General features: G+C 39.9%; 1 protein-coding gene across 1 annotated transcript; it reads left to right on the top strand.

Annotated features, from left to right (window-relative positions):
* Positions 1-2,829: 2,829 nt before the first annotated feature.
* On the top strand, positions 2,830-24,852 carry TMEM242 (transmembrane protein 242). The gene is made up of 4 exons (XM_071547947.1): positions 2,830-2,993; positions 5,011-5,111; positions 8,976-9,113; positions 23,244-24,852. The coding sequence occupies exons 1-4, from the start codon at positions 2,873-2,875 to the stop codon at positions 23,343-23,345; spliced, it is 462 nt and encodes a 153-aa protein (XP_071404048.1). The 5' UTR covers positions 2,830-2,872; the 3' UTR covers positions 23,346-24,852.
* The last annotated feature ends 2,267 nt before the right edge of the window (positions 24,853-27,119 follow it).

Consider the following 27,119-nt stretch of genomic DNA (forward strand, 5'->3'; position numbering starts at 1 on the left):
AATGACCGGGTTTTTGCTGCGGTATGAGACAAGAGACCTAGAGGACTTAATCTCCATATGGGAATTTCAGCCACCAGATTTTTAAGACGTGCACAACAGTAACTACCTTAATGTAAAAAGAGACATTTCTGCAGAAACTAAATCACAGCCTCAAAACACTTTCATTTCTTGTCCAATCGACTGGAAAAATGTTTGGAAATACATAACTGGTTTCTTCATGTGACCTGTAACCAGCACTGAGCCTGCATGGTGCTTTCAGGAGTATCAAAGCTTCCATAAATAGAGGAAACGACCCCAGCGAGTCAGGTGGAGCGCAAAGCTCAGCTCTCCGGAGAGCCAGAGGGGGTAGCTCAACTACTGTATTTTCTCTCTTTGCAAAACCAGTGTTTGGCTCTTTCCCAAGTTCTTTTACATAATCCAGTTCTGTTACTGAACGTGTCAGTTTAACCAGTATTCAAATCAACCTCCTCTATGTTTTGGATTTTCAGCCTCCAAATAGGATTGTGTCTCAGCTGCCAATATTTTTTGCAATGGCACTCAAGACTTTTGGACATCCAAATGAGACAGGTAATTCAGTAAATATATCAAATGACTGCATATATTATGTCCCCATCATCTTATAAACTGGCTTCTTTTCCTCTGAGTACCTAAACTGCAAGCTTGGTCCTCAGGTGCAACTGACCCTTAGTGGAGATGGCCAGGTTTCACTGTGCAGGAGATGAAGGGGAGCAGGAGACACACAGCCCAGAACTGCAGTATTTCACAGCATTATGTTAAGAAGCTTGCACTCCGGGGTTCTGTTTCTTGATAGAGCTGCTTATTGGCAGCAATACCACACATTAGCAAAGATTATAAAAATGTGTTAGGGAATATATTTATGTAAACTTGTTTCTTTTGTCTTTTTTCTTAAATTTATTTTCCTTTTTGCACTCTTGCTTAGTCTCTTTTCACAATTTCTCCATACCAATATTGTACAATTATATGAATTCCCACAGGAGAGGCACTCTGTTACCAATTTTTCATTAAGCCCCAGGGGTTGGTATAAAAATCCTAATCATAATTTCAGAATCACAAGTGCAGATTTAGACATCCTTTGAAGCTGAAAACTTTGGTCACCTCTCATTGTCTGCTTCTGGCTCACCAAATTTTTTGTAATAAAAAGGAATGAAAGCATTATTATATTAAATTATATAACAAGAAGAGACTAATATTGTAACCTAAGTGAATACAATTCTGCTGAACATAACTTGTTTTTAAAGCAAGAGAATTTATTTTATAACACAAAGAATTTTAAGTTATTCAGTAAGATGAGTGGATTTCATGGGCTTTATGCCCTACTTTGAGTCTCTGTGAATGATTAATAGAGACAGATCTTATTGGACTCTCTTAAAGATAGATTCTTGGCATTGTTCAAACCAGGATTAAGTGTCATCATTATACCTTTCTATTCTCTTTCTTCCAGGTTCTGGAAAAGATTTGAAAGAAAGGGATGTCTTGATTGATGTGAACTCAAAATACTATCCTGAGAAGAAAATATAGGATTTTTATCATCAAAGACACAAAAAATAGGTTATTATCTCTCACAGTTCAAATATTTTTCCTCTATCAGATGCAGTGGTGATCTTGACATAATTTACAATCAAAATGACACACACGCTGCTGTTTTAGTTTTATGCATTCTAATAAATTGACATACTCTATATAATAATCATATACACCTCACTATGAAGATAAAAAGTAATTTCTTGTTCTAATATTGTCCAGTGCAGTTTTTCTAAGACGACCTTCTCTAAGCTTTTCCAAGAGGTTTTATTATTATTTGTGTGAAAGGCTAACACTATTCCAAAACATACACAGGACCTTGGGGTGCTTTTTCAAAGGGAAATAAAGTCTAGTGGGAAGAGGATTAGGAGTCATTTACATGCTGTCCAGTTTAGGAAAAATGGAGTTAGTACTGATAGGCCAGCTATATAGCAAAGATAATGCCCACTTCTTTTGCAGTAACTGCTTCTTAACTGTGTAAAATTTTGTTTAACTTACATGGTACATGGACTATTAGGAAATGGCTTTGGATTGTTTCTCAGAAGCACTATGAACAGGAAGTTTCCCAAAATACTGAATTTTTGCCTAGCAACTCAGTCCCTATAATTAGACTTTAGATACAGGCTATAAGTGATATTTAAAAAGATACAAAGAAGGAAGCTGGGGAAGAAACTATTGATTTGGATTTATTTACATTCTTTGTTGGCTGTTTAAGTACTGACTGTTAAAAATAAAAATAAACTTTACCTGTCCATACTGAATCCTGAAGTTAGAATACTGTTTGATAAAAGTGATAAAGTTAGATAGTACCGCAATTTATATTCATCAACAACTGACCTTTAGTGTGTCACGGACATGAAAAAAACCCCAAACGTGTTCTTGTGGTGTGAAAAACTATTTACCTAACTTGAAAGAATCAGAATTTGGAATATTAAGATGCAGCCTAGAGCAACACCATCCGTCAAGATACAGCCTACCACAATTCCTGGGAAGTAAGAATTTCTCCCAGTTTTATTTAGTAGTAAAGTACACTACGTGATACGTCCCACAGTCACAAACAAAACCAAACCCCCCGAAACCCTTATGAGCCTTCCACATAGGACGTGATTTACAAGAGGCTCTGACAAATCGTGCCCATTTTCCCTCTGCGCGCCCTGGGCTCTGGGGGACGGTGAGAGCCAGGCGGCAGCACCGGCCCTGCCCGGTCCCCGGCTCGGCGGCAGGGGGGGAGGAAGAGGAGGAGGAGGAAGAGGAGGAAAAGCGGCTGCGTGTCCCAGCCCATCGCCGTTCCCTTCCGGGTCGCAGCCCCGTCTCCTGGCGCGCCCCGGCCATGGGGGTGGCTGCTGACGGGGCCGCCCACGAGGCGCCGCTGGAGCCCGGGCGGGGGCTGTCCGTCCCCCGGGGTGCCGGGAGCCCTGCGGCGGCACAGGACAAGCTCTTCTTAATCAAAGGTGCAGACAGCCCTCCGCTTATCCTCTCCTCTCCGCCTGCACAAGCAGCAGCGTGTGCGGCAGCCCCGAGACCTCCCCCGGCCGTGTTCGTGTAGTCCGAGGTGTTGCCCCACTCTGCCGCCGCCACCGGGGGCAAAGCGCGTTCGGGCATGACCTTGGCGAGGCTTCTGGATGCAGCGGGCAAGCGCCTGCCACGCCGCCCGCCTTCTGCCTAGCCCTCGGCAGCGGCAGTGCCTGTGCCGGGTCCGCCCCTGCCCCGGGGCGGCGGCACCGAGCGCGGGGCTGCCCCGGCGGGATGCGGCGGCGGCGGCAGCTCCAAGCGGGGCCGCCTCCTTCCCGCCTGGGCCGCTCCCAGTGCTGCCGGGGTTGGAGCCGTCTGGGGCAGGCAGCGCTGCGGATTCCCTAGGGGAACCAGCCGGTGTCCGGGCTGGATCCCAGCCGGGAGAACCAAGGCGCGCACAGTCAGCGTCCGCGCCCCCGCCCCTGCACGCACTTGCGGGCGGCGCAGCGCAGCGGACGCACCTGCGGCGGTCTGGCGGCGCTGTGCGGCATGATAGGATACTATAAATATTTTAGTATTACATAGATATCTTGTAGGTATATTTAGGGGTATCCCGGCCGCTGCCCCCGCCCCCCGGCAGAGCGGAGGCCGGAGCTCGGTCGGTCCCGTCCCAGCGCCGCGGGCGGCACATCCCGGCACCAGCCGGACAGAGCGGGCGGGATGGCCATACTGTCCCGCAGGTAGCAGGGAATCTGTCAGGCCCCGTCCCAGCGCCGCCGGCGGCACATCCCCGCATCAGCCGCGCAGACCGGGCGGGATGGACGTACTGTCCCACAGGTAGCATCGTCCCTGTGAGGATGCTCATGCCAAGGCACCTCTCCCTGCTGCCCTACTCTTTGCCTACCCCTCGTGGTGCATTTGTGTCCCTCCCAAGGGGGCCGTGCACGGCGCTCTTCCTCTTTCAGAAGTTAATTTAAGAAGTAAATGTTGGTTACTAGACCTGGAAATGTATAACGCAGTAGACATGCAGAATTTGGCTAACATGCAAGGTGTTTGTACTCTCAGGCAGAAGAGGTACTTGAGAAATAGGACATGAGTACAGGAAACTTACTCATCACAGTAATCAGATAAATAACGTTTTTAAAGTGAGACCTAACATAACTGTAGTTTGTTTAATACTTCCTATTTAGACCATTTTTTAATTACCTAACCAGCATTAGGAAAGGGAAAACAGGATGGATATCAATACTTGCAAAGGAGGAACATGTAATCCCCTGAAATTTTTAAATTTTAGTATGAATCAAATGGGTTTCTACAATGTACTTTTTCTTAAAAGTGGGCAGGTATGGCTACATGTGTCTTTGTGCAAGAGGTAGAAAGGATCAAGGTACCCCAGGTGACTGGAAACACTGAAAGGCCTGAAAAGCAAGGGATGCTTTCTGTCTTGGGAAAGCTTCTGCTAGTTTCATGGTTTTTGTTTTGGGGTGTTTTTTTTGGTTTTTTTGTTTGTTTGTTTTTAATAGAGCATTAGAACATGAAGAAAGCTTAAGAATAAAATCTTCAGAAGTATTGGTGCATTTTCAGGTGACCATTTGAAATAACAAGTGATGCAACAAAAACAATTACATCTCTGGTTTGTGGAACAGTGAGACATAGCCATAGAAAAAAGGGGTTTTAATAGCCTGGCTCTGGAGTGAGAGAGAAATGTCAGAGTACTGTGAAAAAGCATCCTGGGATTTGCATTACGATTTTTTTGTGTGTGTGTGGCTTGAAAATACATACATACAAGTGCCATTATTTTCAGAATGCTCTGTTTCATATAAGCAATTCTTCTCCTTGCTGTTTTGCCATCTTGAGTTAACATAAAAAATGTAGACAACTGGACCTTTCTCTTCAGCATGTGCCGACAGATCTTAATTTTCAGGTTTTGTTTTCTAAACATTTTTTGGGTTTTTTTTCCTTCTCCTTATGTAACAAATACTGGTTTTTTTTATTTTTTTCAACTTTCCTTGGCAGGTGGAATTTTTCTGGGTACTGTTGCTACGGCAGGAATGATAGCAGGTTTTGGCACCACACTTGCCATGACAAAAAAGAAGAACCCAGACTGGTTCAGTAAGGTTTGTTCCTTTTAAGCTGTTTTTTTCAATAGTTATACACAGGAAATAAGAATGTATCAAATGCTTCATAGACATGATGATGTATGTGGAGTTTGGCAAAGGTCATGGTAAGAGCACTAGACTTAATTAAAGTCAATACTAGTAGGATTTACTTAAAAAATCAATTCAGAGTTGACACTAGTAAATACTTTAGTACTGTAGACTATGAAATACATAACATTTAAACTTGGGTGTCTGAGCTGTCCTGTTGACCACTGTGAAATTTACCAAGAGTGACATTGCATGGACATCCAAGAAGTTATATGCTGGAAGTGGCACCAAGTGATACAGACCATTGAAATATTTGCTGAAAGCTGTATCTCCTTCTATCTGTGCAAATGAATTATGTAGTTTGCTAGCAAAAATCTCTGACTCCTGGGCCCCTCAGCTTAAATACTGTGAAGTGTAGAAAATGCTTTTTTGTCAAGGTACTTGTAGGTGAGCAATTTGAAAAAGGGAAGGCTAGACTTTGAAAATGGCTTTAACTGTCTCTAGAGGCTCTCTGAGGTACCAAGGAGGTTTTGCAGTAGTAGTCTTACTTAAATTTATCGTTGTTTGCTACAAGTAACTTAATAATACATCGTGTATAATAACAACATGACTGTGAATAACGACAGATGATTGCATCCTTCTTAGATGTTCAATGCCTAAATACTGTTTTTATCCATGTTCAGATGAGGACATAGTTTGACAGGTACTCTAAGCCAACATCATCCTGTGCTGGTGTTGAAGGAATTAATTCTACCAGCCCTTAGTTTCTGTCAATTCATTTCTGCCTCTGTACAGGCACCAGTACTTGTGTTCTTGGGTTGGTGAGATGATCCTTGTTAATTCTACTGGTTTTTTTTATTTCTTGCATTAATTTTAGTTCACATGCATTTTTTGATGGACTTCACTGCATGACTGCAGTGACTTGGCTGCCACAAACCTGGGGGAAGGTTTGAAGGAATAAAAATTGTTGCTCAGTATTTGGGAGGAAATACAAGACCTATTCTTTTAGTGTCTTTCCTGGCTTGTGCCATTTTTTGTGTCAGTGAAATGGTGGCATGTTAGTCAGGTAGAAGCAGGAAGTAAATGTAATGCAGCCTTTATCCAGGTGTTTAATTTTACAATGGATTGGGTCATATAAAACAGTTAACACGCTGAATACAATCAACTAGAACAGCTGAGCACACTTTATTTTAGGCACTACTTCCTTTTAGACACAGTCTGTGCACAGGGGGACAGTTACAGGATCAAGGCCTGTGTCTTCTCCCGTTCCCTGTTTAAAGGAGAAAAGAAAAAACCAACCAACCAACCAAAACCCCAACAAAAACAAATAGTCCCTGCAGCTCCCCCCAAAAACCCCAAACAAACAAAAACCCAAACAAACCAACATATATATGAAAAACAAATAAGCTAATCCTGCGCTGTATTTTCCTGGCCTGGTGTTTGAAAAAGCTCAAGTCTTGTTTAAAAGTTTATTTTAAAATTAAAGAATGTTAAATCACCACAGAAGCAGTAATGACAAAACAATCTGCACATAGCAAACAGGTTTGTGAATAAAACTCAGTTCTCAAAAAAATGTTCTTTTGTCGGTAACATTTTTTTCTCCCATACTATTGTCCTTTTTAATTCTTTAGCATTTCATTAATCAGCCTTCTTGATGCTCTAAATAGCATATCTTATAATGATATAACAAACTGTCCTGTTGACAGAAACCCTTACCTGTGTACTTAGGTGCCCTGAGGAATCAGCCTGTAGCTGTATCCTGTTTGACTGCTGTCAGTAAAAGCAGATCAGTTGTTTCCATTTACCACTATTTTTTCTGTGACAATCAAGCATGTAAATAGTATTTAGGTGGGGTTTTTGCTAGCAATTTTCACAGATAATGACTCCTATTTAAAGGTTCTGTGTAGAAGATATTCTTGTCCATTCATTTCCCATCTTCCAAATGGGAGGGTTTTTTCCTGTGTGTTGTTATATATGGTTAGACTATGGAAGCAGGAAATATGTCAAAAGTAATCATCAGCTTTTCAAATCTAGTCAGAGCGGTCTCAACTGAAAGAGTTCTAATAGTTCATTATCTGTGGTAAGGAAATAATAGGACCTGGTATTACAGTGTAACTGGAGATCTCTGCTGTTTATGTGTGTGTATGCTTACATTGTTTTTCTTAACAGCTTCCACTTTGGGATGTCCAACTCGGCATAAATAAGGGTCAGGATACATTTTAATTGTGCCCTTTGCAAATGCGTGCTTGTCCTTGGGTAGCTCTGCCCACAGCTAAATCCTAGGGGAAGGTGTTAATGCTGAGGATTGTCTGAGCATCATTTTAACATTTCAGGAAATACAAAGCCAAGAGGAGAAAAACTACTGATGCTATTTGACTGACTGTAGTAGTTGATGTCAAATATATTTAATTATATCAAAGAAAAAAGAAGCATTTAAAAAATTTAAAACATCTAAAGTTTTTTCAAACCAAGAATACAGAGGGGTTTTTTCCCCCCCATGTTTTGTGAAGAATAAGAGTGCAGTTGTTTGACATGTTTGGCGGAAATTCTTTTGATCCTTCCACAAGTTAATTTTGCTTTTTAATATTTTAGTCTATAAATGAAATAATTTTTTATCGAATATGGTTGCATGCTTGCAGTCTCATATATGTTACCTCTGAGCAATTCAAAAGTTGTTTCTCCAAGATGCCCAGTAAGTAAGTAGGTCTGTTAGGTTTTTTAAGAACTGTATATGCCCATCTTTAACAGTTACCATCTGAAATCTGTGTTTCCATGTGAAGAATTGAACAGTGAGCCCTTGGGGGAAAAGAATCTTAATGAAATTTACTACTATGACCAAGCAAATTATGTTCGTCTTACTGCTGTTGTGGGCTACTCAGATTGAAGCTCTCCTGTACCAAGTGGGCACTGTGAGATGGGCATGGCTAATAGTGAGCGCGAGGTGCACATTGATTGATACCAGCCAGTGTGTGGCTTATGCCTTTGGAAGCTGGAGTGTGCATTTATGTTCTGTGACAGAGAAGGTTTCATAGTGTTTGGGACCCCATCATGGCTAAGGCTCCATTCTTCTTGACCTGAGGTGACTTTTCCAAGTCACAGTGTTTTGTGTTTTCAGGACACATCTCATGGCAGGCTTTTACACAGCAGTGTCTTAGCAAGTGTTTAAAACCACCTACTCTTGTTTCTGACAGAAAATGAGAAGTGTACAGACCGCAGAGCATTTTATATGTTGCTTCCTGGTGAACTCTGCAGGGAATGGATTCAGTGCTGGTGTTTACTCTTTACAAAATTTTCCTGAATAGTTTCCAGAGCTTCTTCAGAGTTGTACCCCTTGAAATTAGTTCCTGGGTCACTGGTAGACCCTCTCTGTGTCTGGCTGAAAGCTGATCTTGTTCCTCCAGTTTCCTAATGTGCTGTTTCAGAAGTGCAGAAAAGACCTGTAGGCCAATGGTTACCTCCCACAAAAAAGTACCAAATCAATGATGTATAATGATTATATTCAGACATCACTGGCTTAGTGGCTTATGACTGGTTTTGATTCAGTTTTGTATTTTGACTGTTGGGATAGCTGAGTGTTGGATTCTTGTGCCCCCAGAACAACTGACTTAAACATTTCTGGGCAATTAAAATCATCCCCAGGTGGCACTGGCAACCCTGAAAGCTGCTCCTGGTAGGAAAGCAACTCATCCAGCCCCTTGCTTGACAATTTGTGTCTGCTAGCTATGCTAGTACAACTGGCAAGTCAGGAAAAAATCTAAATCACTGAGTTAACTTTAGTTCTTAGTTTTTTCCAATTATTGTTCGCTGTCTTGATGGCTTTATTTTTGGTTTTAGGGGATTACTGCCACAGCTGCATTACCAGAGAGTGGTTCATCACTGGCCTTACGAGCCCTAGGATGGGGCTCACTCTATGCATGGTGTGGAGTTGGATTGCTGAGTTTTGCCATCTGGAAGGCTCTGGGTGTGCACAGTGTGAGTATGATCCCCTCAGCTACAATATTTTAACTTGAGGATGGCATCTCTATGTTACTTCGATCTAAGAGTTACACTTTCATTCACCACATGTACAAAGACTGACCAGAATGTGTGCACATGGGGAAAGTATTCTTGGATCTGCAGAAAATGGGATGTTGTGGGAGGAGACAATTTTGAGGGAAGAACAGTGTAGTCCTGCTTTTTATGTATTTGCACAGATGTCTCAGATACTTGACAAAAGAGCCAGTGTTCTAATTTAGAGACTGAAATAGTAGCTGCACACTTTCTATATCCTTGCTTATTGAATTGAAGGCTACCTCCTGAATCCTATCTTTAGAGAAATCTGTTTATTTGTCTAAGTTCTATTTTTTGCATCAGGGCACTGGGGACATAAGAAAAACTGAAAAGAAGCCAGTTTGCTTTCCAGAAGGGGCAAGGGGCAGAAAATTGGGTATTGTACAATAGAATGGTGGTACGTGACATGCCACGTCAAGGCAAAGAAACTCGGGAAGCATCTGCATATCCCAAGAGGCTACAACTATCTTTAGTAAATTGAGTATGTTCCAGTGTTTCACAGTGTTGACTGTGAACACTAAAGTTCATGTGAGAATTTTTGTTTGCCCCTAGTAATGAGCCATGACTCAAGAGTCCCCTGCAGCTACAAGTTTGCCAGAGCTGTTTGCATCCTCTTTAGGATGAGGAATGAATAGACTTCCTTTATCTTATGTGGCAAGTTATTTATATATTCAGCAAAGAGTATACAAAGAAGGAGGAAGAAGGTAACTACTTCATCTCAGTACTGTTCTCATTAATATCTTTATTCCAGTTCTCATTTCTTGTCTACTCTGCTGATGTATCCTGTAGCTCACAATTTGAGTCACAGCATACAGCACTACACATTCCTTTATTCCTTAGCTTTCAATGTTGATTCTCAGTAGGAGCCAGTAAAGAAAGGCAGAATTCCAAAAAAGCATAGCAGGACATAGGAAGCAGCAACAACACATTTTTAAACTGAAAGCCTCCATGTGAGTCTGTGGTGGAATGTCAGAGCAGGGGGAGGAAGAGTGGGAGTACTGGTTTATACTCTCTGCATGCTGAACTACAACAGTTGACTCAGTTTACTGCCCATCGTATTAGTCCGAAGGATTCATTTCATGCTGTACTGCTGATTCTTATATTTTGTTTTGTCAGAATGTTTCTGGTCCTACTGAAGGACAGCAGAATCTGACCCTAGTCTGCAATTTATGTTACCTGTTTCTCAGTAAGCTTAATTTTCTCTGAGCAGTACTGGCCTAGACCCATAGTTACTGGTTTCCCTGTGAGGCTGCTTTTCTTGAGACTGCCTGGCAGGGAACACTCACATCAGCTTGAGATGGCCAAGCCTCGGGACATGTCTGAGTCTGATGGGGCTTCTGCCTACCTGACAGCAGTGGCTCTTGTGACAGAAGCACACTGCAGGCATTTTAGAGAACTGTTGAGCGTTCCTGGTCAGAAAGCTGCACCTTACTATATTCTGTGTTGTGTTAGTGTTGAAAGGAGGTGAGGGCAACTGTATTTTAAGAGGCTCTTGCAAATGTCTATTGTTACTGGTCTCTGTTGAAGAGTGCTTACATTTCACTGTAGTGCATGGTGAGAACTGCAGATGCTGAGGGAAGTAGATTTCTGTCAAGAAATGATTTGAAACAGCTCTCTCTGCTCTCCACTGACTTAGTTATTGCATTCGCTATAGGCTTTTAAATTTCCATGGCAGAAAGGAAACACATACAATAGTGCTACTCATTATTGTAGAATGAAAAGTTAGCAATTTGTAAACTTCCTGTCACACATTTCTTTTTCCAGTTTTACTATGTATCTGTTAAAGTCAAATACAAATACATGTTTAGAAGTGCTTGGAGGTACAAAAGTAGAAGCATGTTATAGTCTGACCAAAAAGGTTTATTAGCATAAAAAGTATATTCATAGAATAAGTCATCTTTGGTTTTTGATTGTTGTTGATATTTCCTGCCTACTGCTTCAACAGAACACTCAGGAGCAAACACTGGCTGTTGAAAGACAGTATGGTTGTGCTTAAATATCATCTTCCTGAACAGTCAGAGTTAAATAAGTGTTATAAATTGGCTGGTACATCATTAGTTCTGGACTCTTAAACATATGCTCATTTTAAGAAGGGCTTGTTTTTATGTGTTTTCCTATTTCAGGGGAACATTTTGATACTTTTGAAAATTCTTAATTGCTATCATGTAAACAGATTAACAGTAATAGATTAACAGTCAGTTACAAGACTGAGTTTTGAGAACATAGATGAGTATGTCATATCTAGTAATTATTTTTTTGGAAACTGAAGTTATCACTGAAGGAAATAAAATTTCTTTCCACATAAACTGTTCAGACCAGGAAACATACCGTAGATTTTGCACTAAGCTCAACATTTTCAAATGAACATTTTCATTTCTGTTAAAAGGGAGGCTCTTACATATTACCTGATGAATCTTTAGTGTGGTTGAGTGCTGCAAATTCATTGACTCTGTAGTACGTGTGAGTTCTCAACACCTGTAGAATTTCAAGTCACAATTTCAAACCTAACACTAGATACCAAGATTTAAAAGCTATCTAGAGAGACCTTAGCCTGTCTGTGCTGTTATGTGACCTGAGGGGAGACCTGACTAATTTTCATGCCAGGAATTACTAAGTGTGAACATAGTAATTAAAGCTTTGGCATCTGGATAGAGAAGAGTTTCTGCCTGGTCTCTTCACCTTAGCAGTCACAAACTGCCCATGGGACCTGCTAATTAGTGACCTGGTCCTGCTAAGCAGCAGCTCTAACTGTTTAAGAGTTACTGGCAATATTGGTAACATTACTGGCAGCTAATGCAGTGTCTTGATACCAAATTGTTCCTCTTGATACTAAATTATTAAGGATAATGAAGTTCTGATTGTAAGCAGTGCAGGTGTTTCATTTAGCAAACATGAAAGCTGCTTTTGTTGCTCATAGGAGCACTTCAACTCCAGTGCTTACTCAAATTCATTGCCAGTTCTGTTGGTGCGATTATCTTGTTGGGATATTGGTGAGTAAAGGACTATCACTTGCAGAGTTTGAAGGGGATTTTTAAGTCAAGTAAGAATTGTTAAGTGCTTAATGCCTCAAGCCATCTGAAGGAGTAACATACAGGAGCCACCGTGGAAAATCAGATGTGGTGGATTGGCAGAAATCCCAGCAGAAGGAGATGATGAAGCGTAAGTGGTTTGGCCAGGAAAGCTGCTGGGCAGCTCCACTGCTGGCTGTGCAGCCCGCAGCTGGTGTTGGTGCACACCGCGGCTTGGGCTGGCTGTGCAGGGGAAGGACAACAGGGCTGCTCAGTGTGTTTGGGAAGTGCAGTGCCTGAGGAGCTCGGTGCTTTTTGTGCTCTGAACGCTGCACATGCCAGCCACGCTCCGGTGGGAAACAGTGGGATGGATGTGCACGCGGGGGCACTGTATGGTCCCGATCCTTGTGTCACCCGCCGGGAATCCCTTGTGAACGGCCCGGCGCCCGCAGGAAGGTGCGGAGAGCATCCTCCGCGGAGCTGGGAGGTCAGAACCGGACCGGGAAGGTGCTGCTGGAATGCAGTCCCTGTTGGTTTTGGCTGTCGGAGCTCCTGCCCCGCTCCCGGCGGCTCCCCCGGGGCCGGGCGCGGCCGCTGCTGCCCCGCAGCGACCCCTGGTGGTGCCGGCCGGAACAGCCGCGCCGGAGGCTCCTCCTGGTTCTGGCCCCGCGGGATGGAGGGCTTTGGTCCTCTGGCAGCCAGCCCGACTCTGAGACAAGCAGTGCAGCAGTGGGAAACGGTGCTGCCCCTACTTAGAGCCCAAAGAGTGGTTTCACAGGGTATCGTTGCCAAAATGCTACCACTTAATGTTGGGAGATGGGTATCCTATGAGTATGAATTATTGACAGGACAGTGAGTGATTGATAAAAATATATTACCTTAAGCTTTGTTGATGTCTAAATTATCTTGTCATTGCTTCCAAAGTCAAAGATGAAACGACAAGAGCAAAGTGGAACAGTATTTCCTTGATGAATTATAATTGCTGTAAGTAATCTGTGTTGGCAGCATCGTGATTGCTCAGCAGTTTGTGTCGTGGTATGAAATTGAAGCCACAGTTCAGGATGCCTCATCCTTACACCTCTGAGACAGCCTGTGTTTGCCATAGAAGCAAGTCATTGTTAGGATCTGTTCCAGACACTGAGGTGGTGCACCAGCTTTGGTGATACGAAATTTCTATCTAATCCTTTTGGTTTATTGGTTCTTAAAACAGTGCTGTGACAATGTGTGCTTCCAGCTCTTAACTGGCTTTATTGTTAAAGGTGGTTCCCTGTAGCTTTACAGTCTGCTGCTTTTTATGGCAGTGTCAAAACCCAGGGATGATAGTAACTAATGGGTCTTTATGTCTTGATAAGGAACATAAAAGATTTTACACTGTCTCAGGTTGGGTTGTTAATATCCTCTGACTGCAATTGCCACTGTTGTAACCTGAGGACAGGCTGGTTAAGTAACAAAGCCTACTGAATTCCACTCAACTCTTATTCCAAAATGGAGAAGTGATGGTTCAGTGAGAACTTGATTTGATAATGGGTTAAGTTCCATTTTTCAGTAGTGCAAAAGAGAAATCTTTTTAAGAACCTGGAAGATGGTGGTTATCTAGTTTTATATCACTAAATATATAATTTATAATATAATAATATATTATAATATATAAATATAATATATAAATATATAAATTTATAATATAATAATATATTATTATATAGTATATAAATATTGTATATAAATATAAAAATATAATATATAAAATATAGTTTTATATTATTATCTTCAAAAAAATAACCAGCTATCAGTGATAGTCAGACTTTTTTAACTTGCTTGCTGCAATCTCTTAAGAGAATATATAAATTTGGTCCACCTTTGATTGAGCATAGAAGCTCTGTCTCTATTTGTGAGTGTCATTGACCACCAGCACTGGGGCAGTGAAGCATTAACAGTCTGAGGACCTGACACGTACAACCACTCCAGGAATTTTCCACATTTGGACTGATGCTGGCCTTGCCCCATGTCTTGAACGCCTCCTTGCAGTTGGACTCTGTTATGTGCCCTTCTAGAATGCTTCCTCAATGTTGTGTCACCCTAAAGAGACGCAGGTCAAGCATTTTGAGGCTGCTCAGCAGCGCACAAACTCATGCCCAGTAAACAGAGACAATTGGGAAATTTGTTCCTCCTGAGATGAACCCAAGACTCATCCAGACACACCCACAGGCTTCCTCTCTGAGGTGCTTTGCAACATAGAAGGACATGTACTGTGTTAAACATAAGCTTAATAATTGACATCCAACTTAAAACAAAATGGCACTACCTTTTTTTAGCAAGTTTATTTGTTATGTTACAATGTCCACATCATGTCACCATCTTCCACAGCATTATCATGCAGGTTTTGAGCTTGCAACCTCGTAACTTTGTAGCTGCCCTCTCCTGGTGCAGTGGGATAACTGTTTTCTGATGCAAAACACAGGAGTATTGAAATAAATTTTGTAGAAACGATTGGGTTTGGTCAACTTACCATTTCAATTTTTTTTAAAGTTGAATAGTAGTTGAAGGATCTTATTTCCACTTTCTCTGTGTGAAATGTTCAATGAAGTTTTAAATTTCCAAAAATAAAATCTTTCATATTTTCTTTGCCTATTCTACAAGTGTTGTGATCCACCACACCTTTTTATTGCTTGGAGGAATGTTAGTTTCACAGAATCATGGAATAGTTAGGGTTGGAAGGGACCTCTGGAGATCATGTAGTCCAACCCCCTTGCCAAGGCAGGGTCACCTGCAGCAGGTGACACAGTTTCCTAGAAGTTTTCTAGAATTTTCTAGAAGTTACAGTTGAGTTGAAAATTTTTTTTTAACTGAACTCACAGCTATAGACTACTTGACAGATACAAGTGTCTGATGTTCTTTTTTTCTTTTTTTTCCCCCTGTCAGCGGTTATGAACTGTCCTTTAAAAACAGAACAATGCCCTCAACGCTTGTGGACTGAAGCTTGCAACAATTAACAAATAAGATAAATTATGCTTTAAAAGCCCTTTTTTTGTTCATGCCCTCATTAAATTAGGTTTCATTTCCTCACAAATAAAAGCATTCTTCGTCCCGTAGGAAAATGGCTGGGATGATTCATATGTAGGTTTGTGAGGTTATAAATTCTTGCTTCCACATCTGTTCCATGGAAAGCTGGAAAAATAGTGAGAAGAATTGCTTAGCAATTTGTGACTAATATAGTTATAAAATATTAGTTTATCATTTTTATGGTGTCTCTAATGAAATATCCTGTTTTTCATTGATCTTAACCTTTAAAATATGAAGAGTCTAAAACAACTGCATGGCTGTAAAGAGATGTCTAAAACAATTAAAAGCAATACAGAGAATATATACTTTCCCTGGCTTTGTTGGTAAGAACATTTCCTAAGTGAACTGCTTTTCTCTAGAGGAAATCTAACCTCTAAATCACCATTTAAAGTATAAAAATAACATCCCCCTGCTTATTTTGAGAGATATTTGATATCATTTTGGGGAAGTATAGTCATAGGCACAGTATAAGTACAAAGCAGGATTGGCTTTAAGGATGGATTAATTTAAAATAGAAGATGAGAACATGGAGACATAGTCTTCAAAAATTACTGAGTTTGGCATCTGTAAATAGTACTAAGATTTATAAATCTCAACCAAATATAGACATACTGCATGGCTGAAATTTTTATGCCATTTCGTATATGAAAAAATATTGCTACAAAAGCAGCATATCTCCTAAAATAACTGTGGAGTGATCCTAGAGTAATTCCTAATTTTTGGTTGTTATTCCTGTTTAATTATCATTGTATTTAATCCTCACCTAAGTATTATTAATGAAGTTTCTATTCCTTATCATGCTTATGTCTGATCATATAACAAAAACTTAATGTTTTCCTTGCTATTTCATGATCACATATTTCTATATAATGTTCTTTTATTCCCTCTATGCTTATTTAAACTCAAGCTCTTAGAAAGATGGAGTATTGTACAAGTTAGCACTTCCTGTTTATACTGGATTTTTCTGTACTGCTTGTGTTGCTTAATTAGTTTTGTTTGGAGAAGACTTGCCTCCACACATACTGCTAGTATTTTGTCCAAGAAGGGAAAAAAACTCAAAGAAACTAGTGAGCTTCACTGTATACTTGATAAGGCAGAACGCTTATTCAAGGATTAAGATCATAATTTTCTTACTGGAAAGCTGCTACATCTGCTTTTTGAATAGGAACAGCTGTGAGTATTTCAGGAATATGGGAAGACAGTAACTGTAGCTGTCTTGAGGAATTACTCTGTTGTGTCTTGGGAGCTGTTAGCTGCCACCAACGTGTTAAGAAGCCAGAGAAAACAAAACCATGTTCAGCCTACGGTCTGAAATGCCTGTGTGAAACAGTCCCATGACACCCTAAGTGGACAAGTGGGTTGATCTACTTCTTGACCACCTGTAACTGTAAACTGTACATGTACAATGAAAATCTGAATCGGAGTTTCTCGGATGGGTGCCAATTATCCATGCTACAGCTTGGTCCCACGGCATCTTCTGTACATCAGGTGTGGTGGTGTGGCCATGCTTGTCTCACCCCTCTGTGGGCAGAGACCCCAGCTGCTCTGCTGGCCTGGAGGCATCCAACTGTCCCTGCTTGCCTCTGGGTGTCACACTGACTCTGACGGGTTTCCTGCATGGAATTCAGCCCCAGTCACGGTGCTGAGGCTTAAGCTTCACTCAAGAGTTTTGGGTTTGTGCTGGCCCTTTTCCCCAGCCTTGAATCTTGCTTGTGGATGATACATATAATGAATTCCTGGACATATAGAGGAAAAAAATCAGTCAGATTGCCCTTTTCAGGAACTGCCTGCTTGCAGACAATTCGTGTTTTGAATTTAATTTGGAAATCTGAATTACAGCACAGAAGAGTTTATAGGGTTGGGATACTCATCCTGAGATTTTGGGTCCATTAACCTGCTGGCTTTATATGTTTGGATATTTAACTATTTTAAATTTAAAATTATTTCAAGATTAATTTTTCAAATTGCCCAGGGTGACTGAGGGGCAATGACTAATACACCATAATAGACTAATCATGTGGATGTCCTTTCCAGGCACCCAGATTTGAAAGTAAGATTCTGCAGAAATAAGTGGCACATTCTTTAGTGATATCAAAAGTGTTCTGTGCTCCATTTTTCTGTGTGGTTTGAAAGCCTTTACTTGGAGATATGATATACTACAAAACTCTAATTACTTGACATTTTATTTCGGAAATATCAATGAAAATATATAAAACTTGAAAGGACACTCCTGTATCTCTGAACCTAAGGAAGTTACTTTTTTTTCAGATTCCAGTTTACAAAATTACTGTCTCTGTGCAGATAAATTAAAATCTGTCTCTCCCATTGGTCATTATTAACTATTCACTTTTTAAAATTCAAAATAATCTAGCCAAACAGTTTTTCTTTCTTTAGGCTTTGCTACTGGAATAGCATTTTCTTCCAGCTTTGGGGGTCTAAGTCACATTTGCCCAGAAATTAAACCAGACAAAGCAGGACTAGTAAAACATGTTTGTGATGTGGACCAGCACTCTTCCTAGTTGAGAAATGCATTAATTTATGGTAGAGTAACATGTCTGCTGCACACTTGGAAAAGTAACATGAGGGAAGTATTTCATGTGTTTTATCTCTTTGTGTGACCCAATAATTGGAAAAGAGGCAGCCTGACCCTTGTGACTTTACAGCTCTCAGTAGTTCACCAGTAATTCGAGGCAGAATATGGAGTAGCTGTGGGAGACTACTACATATTTATAATGGTTTGGGAACAGTGACAGCTTCGTTTTAAACAGTGATGGTCCTCTCTCCCTCTCCCTGTGAAGTTCATTTAGGTTATTTTGATGTTATTTTTCTTTTAAGAGGTGCAGGGCATGTTTTACCCACTTACACAGGATTTATAGAGATACAATTGTGGACTAATATGTCTAAGTGTTAGTTTAATGTTAGGCACCATTAATAGCCCTCTGATTTCCAAACAGGTGCTCAGCACTGAATATTTTTAAGCATGTGTGTAAGCCTCCATGAGACAGGGGGCCAGTATGAGCTCTTGACTTCTCTAGATGGATTAACAAAATTCTGCTGCTGCTTTTTCTGTGCACATCTGAAATAATGGAGTCAGCAAACTGGTGGTGAACAGTATACTATGGCAATACAGTGTGTGGTAGTTAAATATTAGGCTGTATACTGCCAGGATTGACTCTCTCGGGGCCTTTTTAAATAGACCTGTAGTTCTGCATAATCCAACTGTTCCTGCTGCCTTTGCCAATGGAGGGCAAGATCTAAGACTGTGAACCAGGGTTGTATTTTCCATGCGTGTTTCGGAGGTTAGCATGCAAACTGGCATGGAGTGACCTGCAGTGAGTGCCCCATTTACACTGAGAAAGGTGCATCACCTTCAGCTGGCAGGCTGGCTGCTCTGCTCACCCGTGCCGTAAAGGCTCAGCACGTGTTGTTTTCCACAAATACCTTGCTATTTCTGTATGCAGGCCTTGGTAATCATTTGCTAACAAGGGCAACAGCAAGCATTGTAAGATTTGGGAAGAGGTGGCAAGAACAATCCTTGCTGATGCTTTTAAATCGAGGGCAGCCTGCCTCATCTTCATGCCTTGTGAAAAGGAAGATGGCTGAGGAGAACAGAGGGCATGTCCATACTTTATGTGCTGCCAGTTGATATTCCAGTTCAGGGCATCTAACCTCATTTCACTTGGAAGCTAATGTAAGCAGTTCTTATTGATATGAGTACTAAAATAGGAAACTAATAATTCCCAGGATCTGGGTTGGCCTATTACGAATGTCAGACATTGAGGAGAACATTTCTTCGCAAAACTTTCATTCTCGAATTCAAATAGACTCTTTTAGCCCCTGTTTGATTCATTTAAATATGAACGGCCACGAAAGTGCTCTCAGTAATAGTGCTATCCCAATTTTTGTGTGACATTCTGTCAACGATGTACATTAAAAAGAGATTATTAAATGGATGATGCTTTTAGGTCCCCATATTTTTGCCATCTGAGGCAGGATCATTAGGTTAAGATAAGAAAATAACAGTGATCTGTAGCTATTACAGATTATTTAATGCAGTAAGGTAGATGATACCCTTTTAGAAAGAAGCCTGACAGAGGTAGAATAGTTACTGTAATTTATTTGGCAAGAAAAAACAGCATCAAGGCTTTGCAATATCTGTGACAAAAAAATAAAATTCACTTGAGTGGAATTCACTTCAGAGAGTTGCCTGCAGGAATGGAGGATGCTGGAATGTTAAGAAATGTGTTACAAGTCGTTCATATACCACTGGGTTCAGAGGCAGCAGCTGAGAGAGTGGCCTGTGATGCTGAAGGCAGTAGAAAGAGATAAAATACATTCAGCTTTTAGTGCTTGGTTTACTGCACTATTAATTGAAGACATTATCACAGTTGAACCAAGTATCCCAGTGTCAGTGTGGCTGACAATAATAAAGAGACAGCCATTTCAGTGAATTATTTCAAAACATTCCAGTACTTACTACTTAGCACATTAGCTCTTGTAATTAAATTAATGCCTTTTGATTTGAGATCACTGATGTGTATATTGTGAAATCCGGAGGAAACACAAGATTTCCAGGAAGGGAGGAGATGGGAGAAGAGACCTCCCAAGTGGCAGGTCTACTAAAAAAGAAAAGGCAAAGCAAGACACAGATTCCTAATTGCAGCATTTCCCTCTTTCCTTCTTCAAAAAGTGTATTTTTTTGCCTGAGAGCTAAAACAGGTAAAGACAAGGTCCTAATTCCTGCACCTCAAGTGTGCAGTATGAATAGAGCATGAGGCTGATCCATCATCTTCACAAGCAGCTCACCACGCTGCAGGAGGACTGGACACTCGATGATCTTGGAGGTCTTTTCCAACCCAATCAATTCTATGATTCTATGACACTGGTAAGCCCAGTTTGTTGAAGGACTAATTTGCATGTTTAGTAAACAACTTTCACTACAAGGATCATCTAAAGTTGCAATGGACCTGGTATAATACTATAAACTAAATGGAAGCAAGAACAACCCCAAGGCCGGTATGAGTTACTCTGGAGACCAAATTTAGTCCTAAATACGTAAGTATGTATATTAGAGTTTGGCCAGTCAAGACCCAGAAGACTGAGCTATAACTCTCTGACTGAAAGTATCAGAAACATCTGGATTGTAAAAACCTCATAAGCTCCTAAAATCCTAAGTATTGGGAAGAAATTGGCCCTGTTTAGACGTACTGTGAAGTCATGTATTAATGAGGCCCACACCAGTCACTGCAGATCAACTGTCTCAATGAGCTGGCAACCTGAAGTGTTACGTTGAGGAAGAGCTGACAACCTGAAGCATTTCGCTTGATAGTATGATTTATTGAAATAGCTCACTGTCCAGGAATCACAAAAGAAGCAAATTTTTGAACAACTATGTCTACATGGTCAAAGTTGTGAATTGCAATGGAAAACCATTTTTGTGCAAGGCAGGAGAGGAAGTGGTAAAGGAGACTTTGAGTCTGGAGTCACAAAGTGGTTTTACAAATAAGCGTTAAAATCTGGGAAGACAAGGCTGGGGAAGTTTCTCAAGGAGTCTTAAAAGGAAAAGAAAGATGTCGAATGCTTCAGATTTGGTCCACATGTTAAGGAAAAATTGCTTTTCCAGGAAATGAGTTGCTTTTACCTGCAGAACATAAATTAGTGTTCTGAGAGGAGAATCTATCTAATACTCGTGAATCTGCGTCTGCTAGCAGTGTTTTAGGGCTTTCTAAATAAATACTTTTTTTCTTTCAGAGCATAGGTGTTGAATTCTATTTCCCAGGCAAGCTTGCTTTTTGTATTCAAAAGTTAGGGTGTGGCCTGTTAGCAATTATAAGGTCGTTGTCAGAGTGAGGAATCAGTGTAGTTTTCTGAATGGCTCCTCCTCCTATCATCCTTTTGGAGGCTTTATAGAATTGCCTTTAGTTTTGCTTCAGGTCTTTTGTGTCTTCAGTGGAGTAAGTGAGGTTTCCTATAGGACTGATAAGCGTGTCATTTAAATTTTGGGCTGAAAGAAATCGTTTAGAAACAGCCAAAAAAATCCACAATGCACCAGATCATTAGCTTGTATAAAATGGTTTTACCAATAGAGCTATAGCATCTTCCATCAGGTTGGTATCTGACCATTCCTCTGTTACCAAACACCCAGAGAATATTCAGAGTCAGATGAAAGAGTAGAAGACTTGGATCACTCTTTAGGAAGCAAAAATGTTAAGTGAATTGAATACTTTCTGCACATCAGTGAACTGGGGTAACTTAATTACAGAGGACTGGAAAAAACAGCTAAGCCAAAGCTCCTAAAACGTTTTGTACTGTAAATACTTGTATTTAATTGTCAGCAATTGTTTAATGTAATTTGGGCTGTTCCCCTACGTCAGCTCTGATACTGGTGTTTATTATTCTTGGAAACATTAACTGTCTGTGCGAGCTACTCAGTTTTAAATAAGAAGCAAAGACATTAGTTTTGGAACAATTGTGGGTGATTGCCAAGATTTTTAAAAACTAAGAATGAGTAATTAAAACAGCTGTCTGATCAGAATGAAATAGAAAGCAGAGAACAAATTAGTTTTTGTTTAAGAACAAAATCAGGATAAAGCAAAAAGTATACTTTGGCTCTGAATTTTCCTTCTACTCTGTATGATGGGTATTTTTATTTGATTACAAAATACCCAGGCATTATTACACAAAAAGTAGAGTTCTAAAATATTTTCATCCATCATGTTCAGTTATTGTCTTCTTAAAGGATTAGTAATTTCTTTGTAAATTGTTTCATTCTTTGTATCATCTGTAACTTGAGTAATTGCACCAGCAGCATTTCTCTAAAAAGGTACCAGTTATTTGTCAGAATTACTCATACACAAAAAGACTTGAACAGAAAATGGCCCAAAGGTATTTGTAAAAATACTGATGACCCATAGCACAAAATGTAGGCATATTAGAGAAGATGCCTGTGTGGATGTTTGGAATGTCTGGGTTTCCTGGAACCTCTCTGTGGGACATACTGCCTGAGACAGCATTTGGTCTTCAAGAGGTCAATGCATCCAGTACTTGAATGCCACATCCTGTCTTCTCTGCATGAATGTCATAGATTCTGTAGAGCTTTCTAAAAAAAGCAGCCCAAAACTTCCCCTCTACATCCTGCTGTTTCAGTAACAGGATTTTCACTGATCTGGTTTTTCCATGGCTATCCTTTAAAAATATATTATGTGTAAAAATATATGTAAAAATCTCGAAAGAAGGAAAGTCAGTAAATGTAAATATCTTGAAACAGAAGTGATTTTTATAAGAATGAATTTTCAGGACTGTTGAATCAGACATTGGTGATAAAATGCTTAGCATAAATACAAATTATAAATATCATCTATATCATATAGATATAGATATGCTTCCTTTTTCACAGTATTGAACAACAGTGCTTGGTCTTATATATTATTACAAATCCTGTTTTCTTTCCTACTAAGGTATACGTTTCAATGAGACTTTGTTTTGTCACCTGTATCCATATGGTGGGTTAAACCCAATGTCAAAGCTGACCAGTATTTTTCTTTAACCAATGTTTTAAAATCCTTGAGTAAACCTATTGGATCTTTCATCCATTACAAGTGTAGAAAAACGCACTGCATTAAAAATATGAGCACATTCCAAGGAGCTCATTTTCCTCCAAAGAAAACCATTTTAAGTGTGTGTGTGTGTGTAGTAGTTCATATAACCGTAGTGAATCTTTCAGGCAAGCACTCCAAATCGGTCAGCCCAGTGTGGTGCTTTAGAAGGGGTTATTGTTGTGGGTCCCTTCATGTTTTTTTTCACTTTATTCATTGAACCAACATAATCAGAGGGAAAGTCTTAATTTTCTGTTATTTTAAAAGTTTTTTTACCTCTTCTTTACGTCACACAACTTATTTTGTGGAATAAACCTGAGGTTTATGGTGCTACTTTATTTGCTCCTTATTAGCACTTATCTGATTTTACTTTTAAATTTCTTTTACAGATGAAAGAATTCCGAAGTAAGATGCAGTCAATCTTTCCAGCAATTCCTAAAAATAGCGAGTCCACTGTTGTTGAATGGGAAAATTTACTTAAATCCAAGTGAAAGACTCAGAGTCATTTGGAGATATCTCTTTCAGCAAGAACAGGAGTGGAAGAAGCAGAAGTGTCCCCTCTGAAAAACAAAGCAGAAGACTCAGACTGAGCAAGTTACTGACTGAGTCACTGAGCCTGGGAAGGCCAGTTAACATCTGGCAGCAAGGGAATTAAAAACAAAGCAAAACAATTTATACTGTACTTTTAAGCATGTTTGGTATAGTTGATTTATGAGAAAATGAACCCTTCAAGATAAGTTGGATTCAGCTTGAAGAAAGACTTTTGTGAAGGCATACAGAAAAAACTGATCTTCATTAGTAAATATATGGACATAATCCCAGTAAACTCCTGTCCCATCCTGCGTTTCAAGAGGTATTTTATGGAAGTTCTCTAGGAAACAGAAGAATGGTACTTTCGCTAACTTGTCCATGACCTATTAGGACCATCAAGTCCTAACCATCAAGTCAATTATAACAGTTCTGTTGCTGAGCCTGAAGGTAAAGCATACAGTGCACTCTTCAAAAATAAGTAAGATATTTAAATTTGCAGCAGAGGAAGTGTCTGAACTAAACTATGTTTGAACATAAAGCTTAAAACACCCAGTATGCAAGTAGTGACCTACTGAGCTCCTGTGTAGAGCATCAGAAGAAGTCTACAAAGTGCACTGTTTTCTCAGGATTATACTATTTTTTTTATTGGATCCCGCAATAGTGAATCTGATAATTTTCATAAAAATCTCTGCTGTATTTGTTTATCAAATGAAATAGTAAGTGAAAAAGATATAAAATAGTGAGACACCCAATCTGTCCTACAGTCATATATTCAGATAAGAAAGTGTATGGGCAGAGCTAGGTTTTTGTGCATATTTCAGTCATTTCTGTGGCTCTTCTACCAGGGAAAGCAATGTGACATTTTCCACAGTGCAGCAGTCTCATGAAGTGTGGGTGTAAACTGGAAAGAATAATGACTTACTTAAATGTCGTATTTGAAGAACTGAAGATCAGTAAAAGTGCAGAAATAAAAAAAGTGCTATCAGTGAACAGTCCTTTGTTGCACAATTGTCAAATTTTCTTATTAATTACGCACAGTCCAGTTAGTCAGTTGTCAGATTTAATAAAGTCCTCTTAAAACCTGTCTTTTGTGATTAAGGCTTTTATTCCTAGAAAAGAACATTAAAACAGCTTTCAATGTCAGATGAATAATAGGGAAGTATGGTTTTCCTATGAAACATGACACTAAAATAATATCTTTAAAACAATTGAAGTGTAATAGATGACATCTTTTTCAGAGCTTGATGCTTGTAATTCAGAATTAAATAAATTGTGGTGAATATTGCCACGATATACACATGAAAAATTACACTATTTTCATATTTGTTAGTTTTGTGAGAGTGGTGATGCCTGTATTGCCTACATTTAGACATATTAGTGCTGAGTTACCATGTTTAAGAAGTAGCTGTATCATTAAAACTGGTCAAGTACTAAAGTGAATCAAATAAATGCAAATCTCATGCTGTCCTTAAGGTTACTTTTAGTTTCTAAGGTGGGATTTGGGTCATCTATCTTTACCTGGATTAAGTCAGTCATCTAAAGGTCCTTGCACAGTCAGTGGACAGACAGACCTTGTCAGCGGGTATCTTGCACAACACTGAAATGAATGGGTGTCCCTGGAATTGTACAGAGGCATCTGACCTGGCCTGCTGGTTGACTCTGAAGAGTGCTGGCCTCCCATCACCACAGTGACTGTGTGTGAACAGAATTCAGGAGAAACACAGAAGGAAAATGAGTGGTTTTCTGGCGCTTCAGAGCTCTGAGGGTTAGGGAAGTGGTAAGTCTTGGCACAAGAGAACTGTCCCTTTTGGCAATGGTTAGCAATTGGATCAGTGTAACTATTATGAAAAAAAATTCCCCCATGATGGATAAAGTAAATTCAGTCTTGAGGTACCCAGTTATATGGATATACTAGATGATACTCCTCAAAAAATCCCAACATAGTGAATTGAAATACATGGACAGAAATCTTTAAAGTGGAATTGTTCTGACAAGGCAAGTACTGAGTGGTGAAATAAATCATTGGTAAGTATGAGCCTGAACATTAAATATGTTTCAAAGAGAGAGGAATTCATAGATCATCACATTCCAAGCTTTATTCTATGCTTTTGACTGGAAATGGATTTTATCTAGATAAAGTATGTAGAAGAGGGCAAGCATAATGTAGGAGTAAATCAAGTCTCAGTTGGCGTGAAAAACATGGGAAATCTTGGATATTTGTTATTACACTGTGAAGCTCTCTTCACTTGGTGATCATTTCTGCTAGTTTTGCAATGGTTAATTTTTTTCTTTTTATGAAAATATTTGGCCAAGATTTACTGGAAACTACAAAAAACTGAAGAAATAGAGGGGGAAAGTACCTAGTACACCAATAGCAGCTAGACACCATAGTGTATGTAGTTATTGAAACTGAGCAAATAAAACTAGGCAAAAAACAACACCAGACAATAGACATTAAAAAAAAAAAATCGAGTTTCAGGTCTTAAATACAAACAGTGAATACTGACACAAAAACATTGGTGCATCAGTGGCTCCCTAATTGCTTTCTTTTATGTAAAAATTTGCTTACTCTCTTTTTGTGTCAAAGGAGTGAGTATAAGAACAAAACATGGAAGAAGTTTATTTTCATCATCAACTTTTCCTGTGAAAAAATTTACACTGAAGTAAGGTGACGTTTGCAACATTGCTACTCAAAGTGGAAAATGTAGAATAGCCATGGGGAGTTTCAAGTTGGTTCAAATTACTCCTCAGCTGATGTCTGCGTTTCATTTTCAGTGATTTTTCTCCCACTTTCTGGTCACGTTTAGTTATAGGAATTATGGAGGCTATGTATGTTCTTAAAATTAGCTTGTAGACTAATGCTTAGTAATCCATGGGCTCCTCCCTGCTAATATGTTGCTGAGAAACAAAAAGAGAAATGGAAAAATAATGATGAAACTGTCGCAAACAGCTTTGCAAGAAGCAGTGATGGGCAGGCTGCTCTGCCTTTTTCGTGCCTACTGAGAGCCTCCACAGGACCCCCAGCCCCAAAGTCAGAAGCAGTGTCTTTGGTGTAGAAGGTTTCAAGTGAAAACAAACTGGAAATGTTTGTTTAAATTGGTCCACTGCCCACTGTGACAAAAAGGTGTCAGGTGCTTTTGCTGCAAATTTTGCCACCTATGGCACCTGCTGACTTAAGCCAGGCTCCTAAAAGCTCATTGTCTTAGAAAATTCAGGTCACCTAACATACATGCAGAACAGAACAGTCTTCAATATTTAAGCTGTCACTCAAAAATCTCCAGAGAGTTACATGCCTGAAATGCAATTAAGGATGAAGAGCTGAATCAACACTGCAAGAGTCTGGGCTGGTGACTGCTGAATTTTGAGGCATTTCAAACCTGATAGGCCAGAAAACAATCCCATCTGGGTAAATGGGCTATTTTAGCAATCAGGATTAAGCTGACAGAAGTTTTCTGCCATTTGTCTATTTCTTTAATAGTGGGGACATATTGTTAAATTAGTTAATGGGAGGAAAAAACGTTTAACAGCTAATGCGATCCTTTATGTGGCGCACCATCTGCATATTATGTGCTGAATGGCCCTGGCTGTGGGAGAGAGGAAATCATAAAGAATTTCAGCCTTGTCTTCTATACTGACATTATCTTGGGCAAGTATGATAAATAATCATATTTATATTCTGAAGCATATACAGCTTAAATCAACCTATTAACCAGGAAGACATTCTTCACAGACTT

This window comes from Pithys albifrons, chromosome 2 (genome assembly GCF_047495875.1).
Source record: "Pithys albifrons albifrons isolate INPA30051 chromosome 2, PitAlb_v1, whole genome shotgun sequence".
Lineage (NCBI taxonomy): Eukaryota > Metazoa > Chordata > Aves > Passeriformes > Thamnophilidae > Pithys > Pithys albifrons.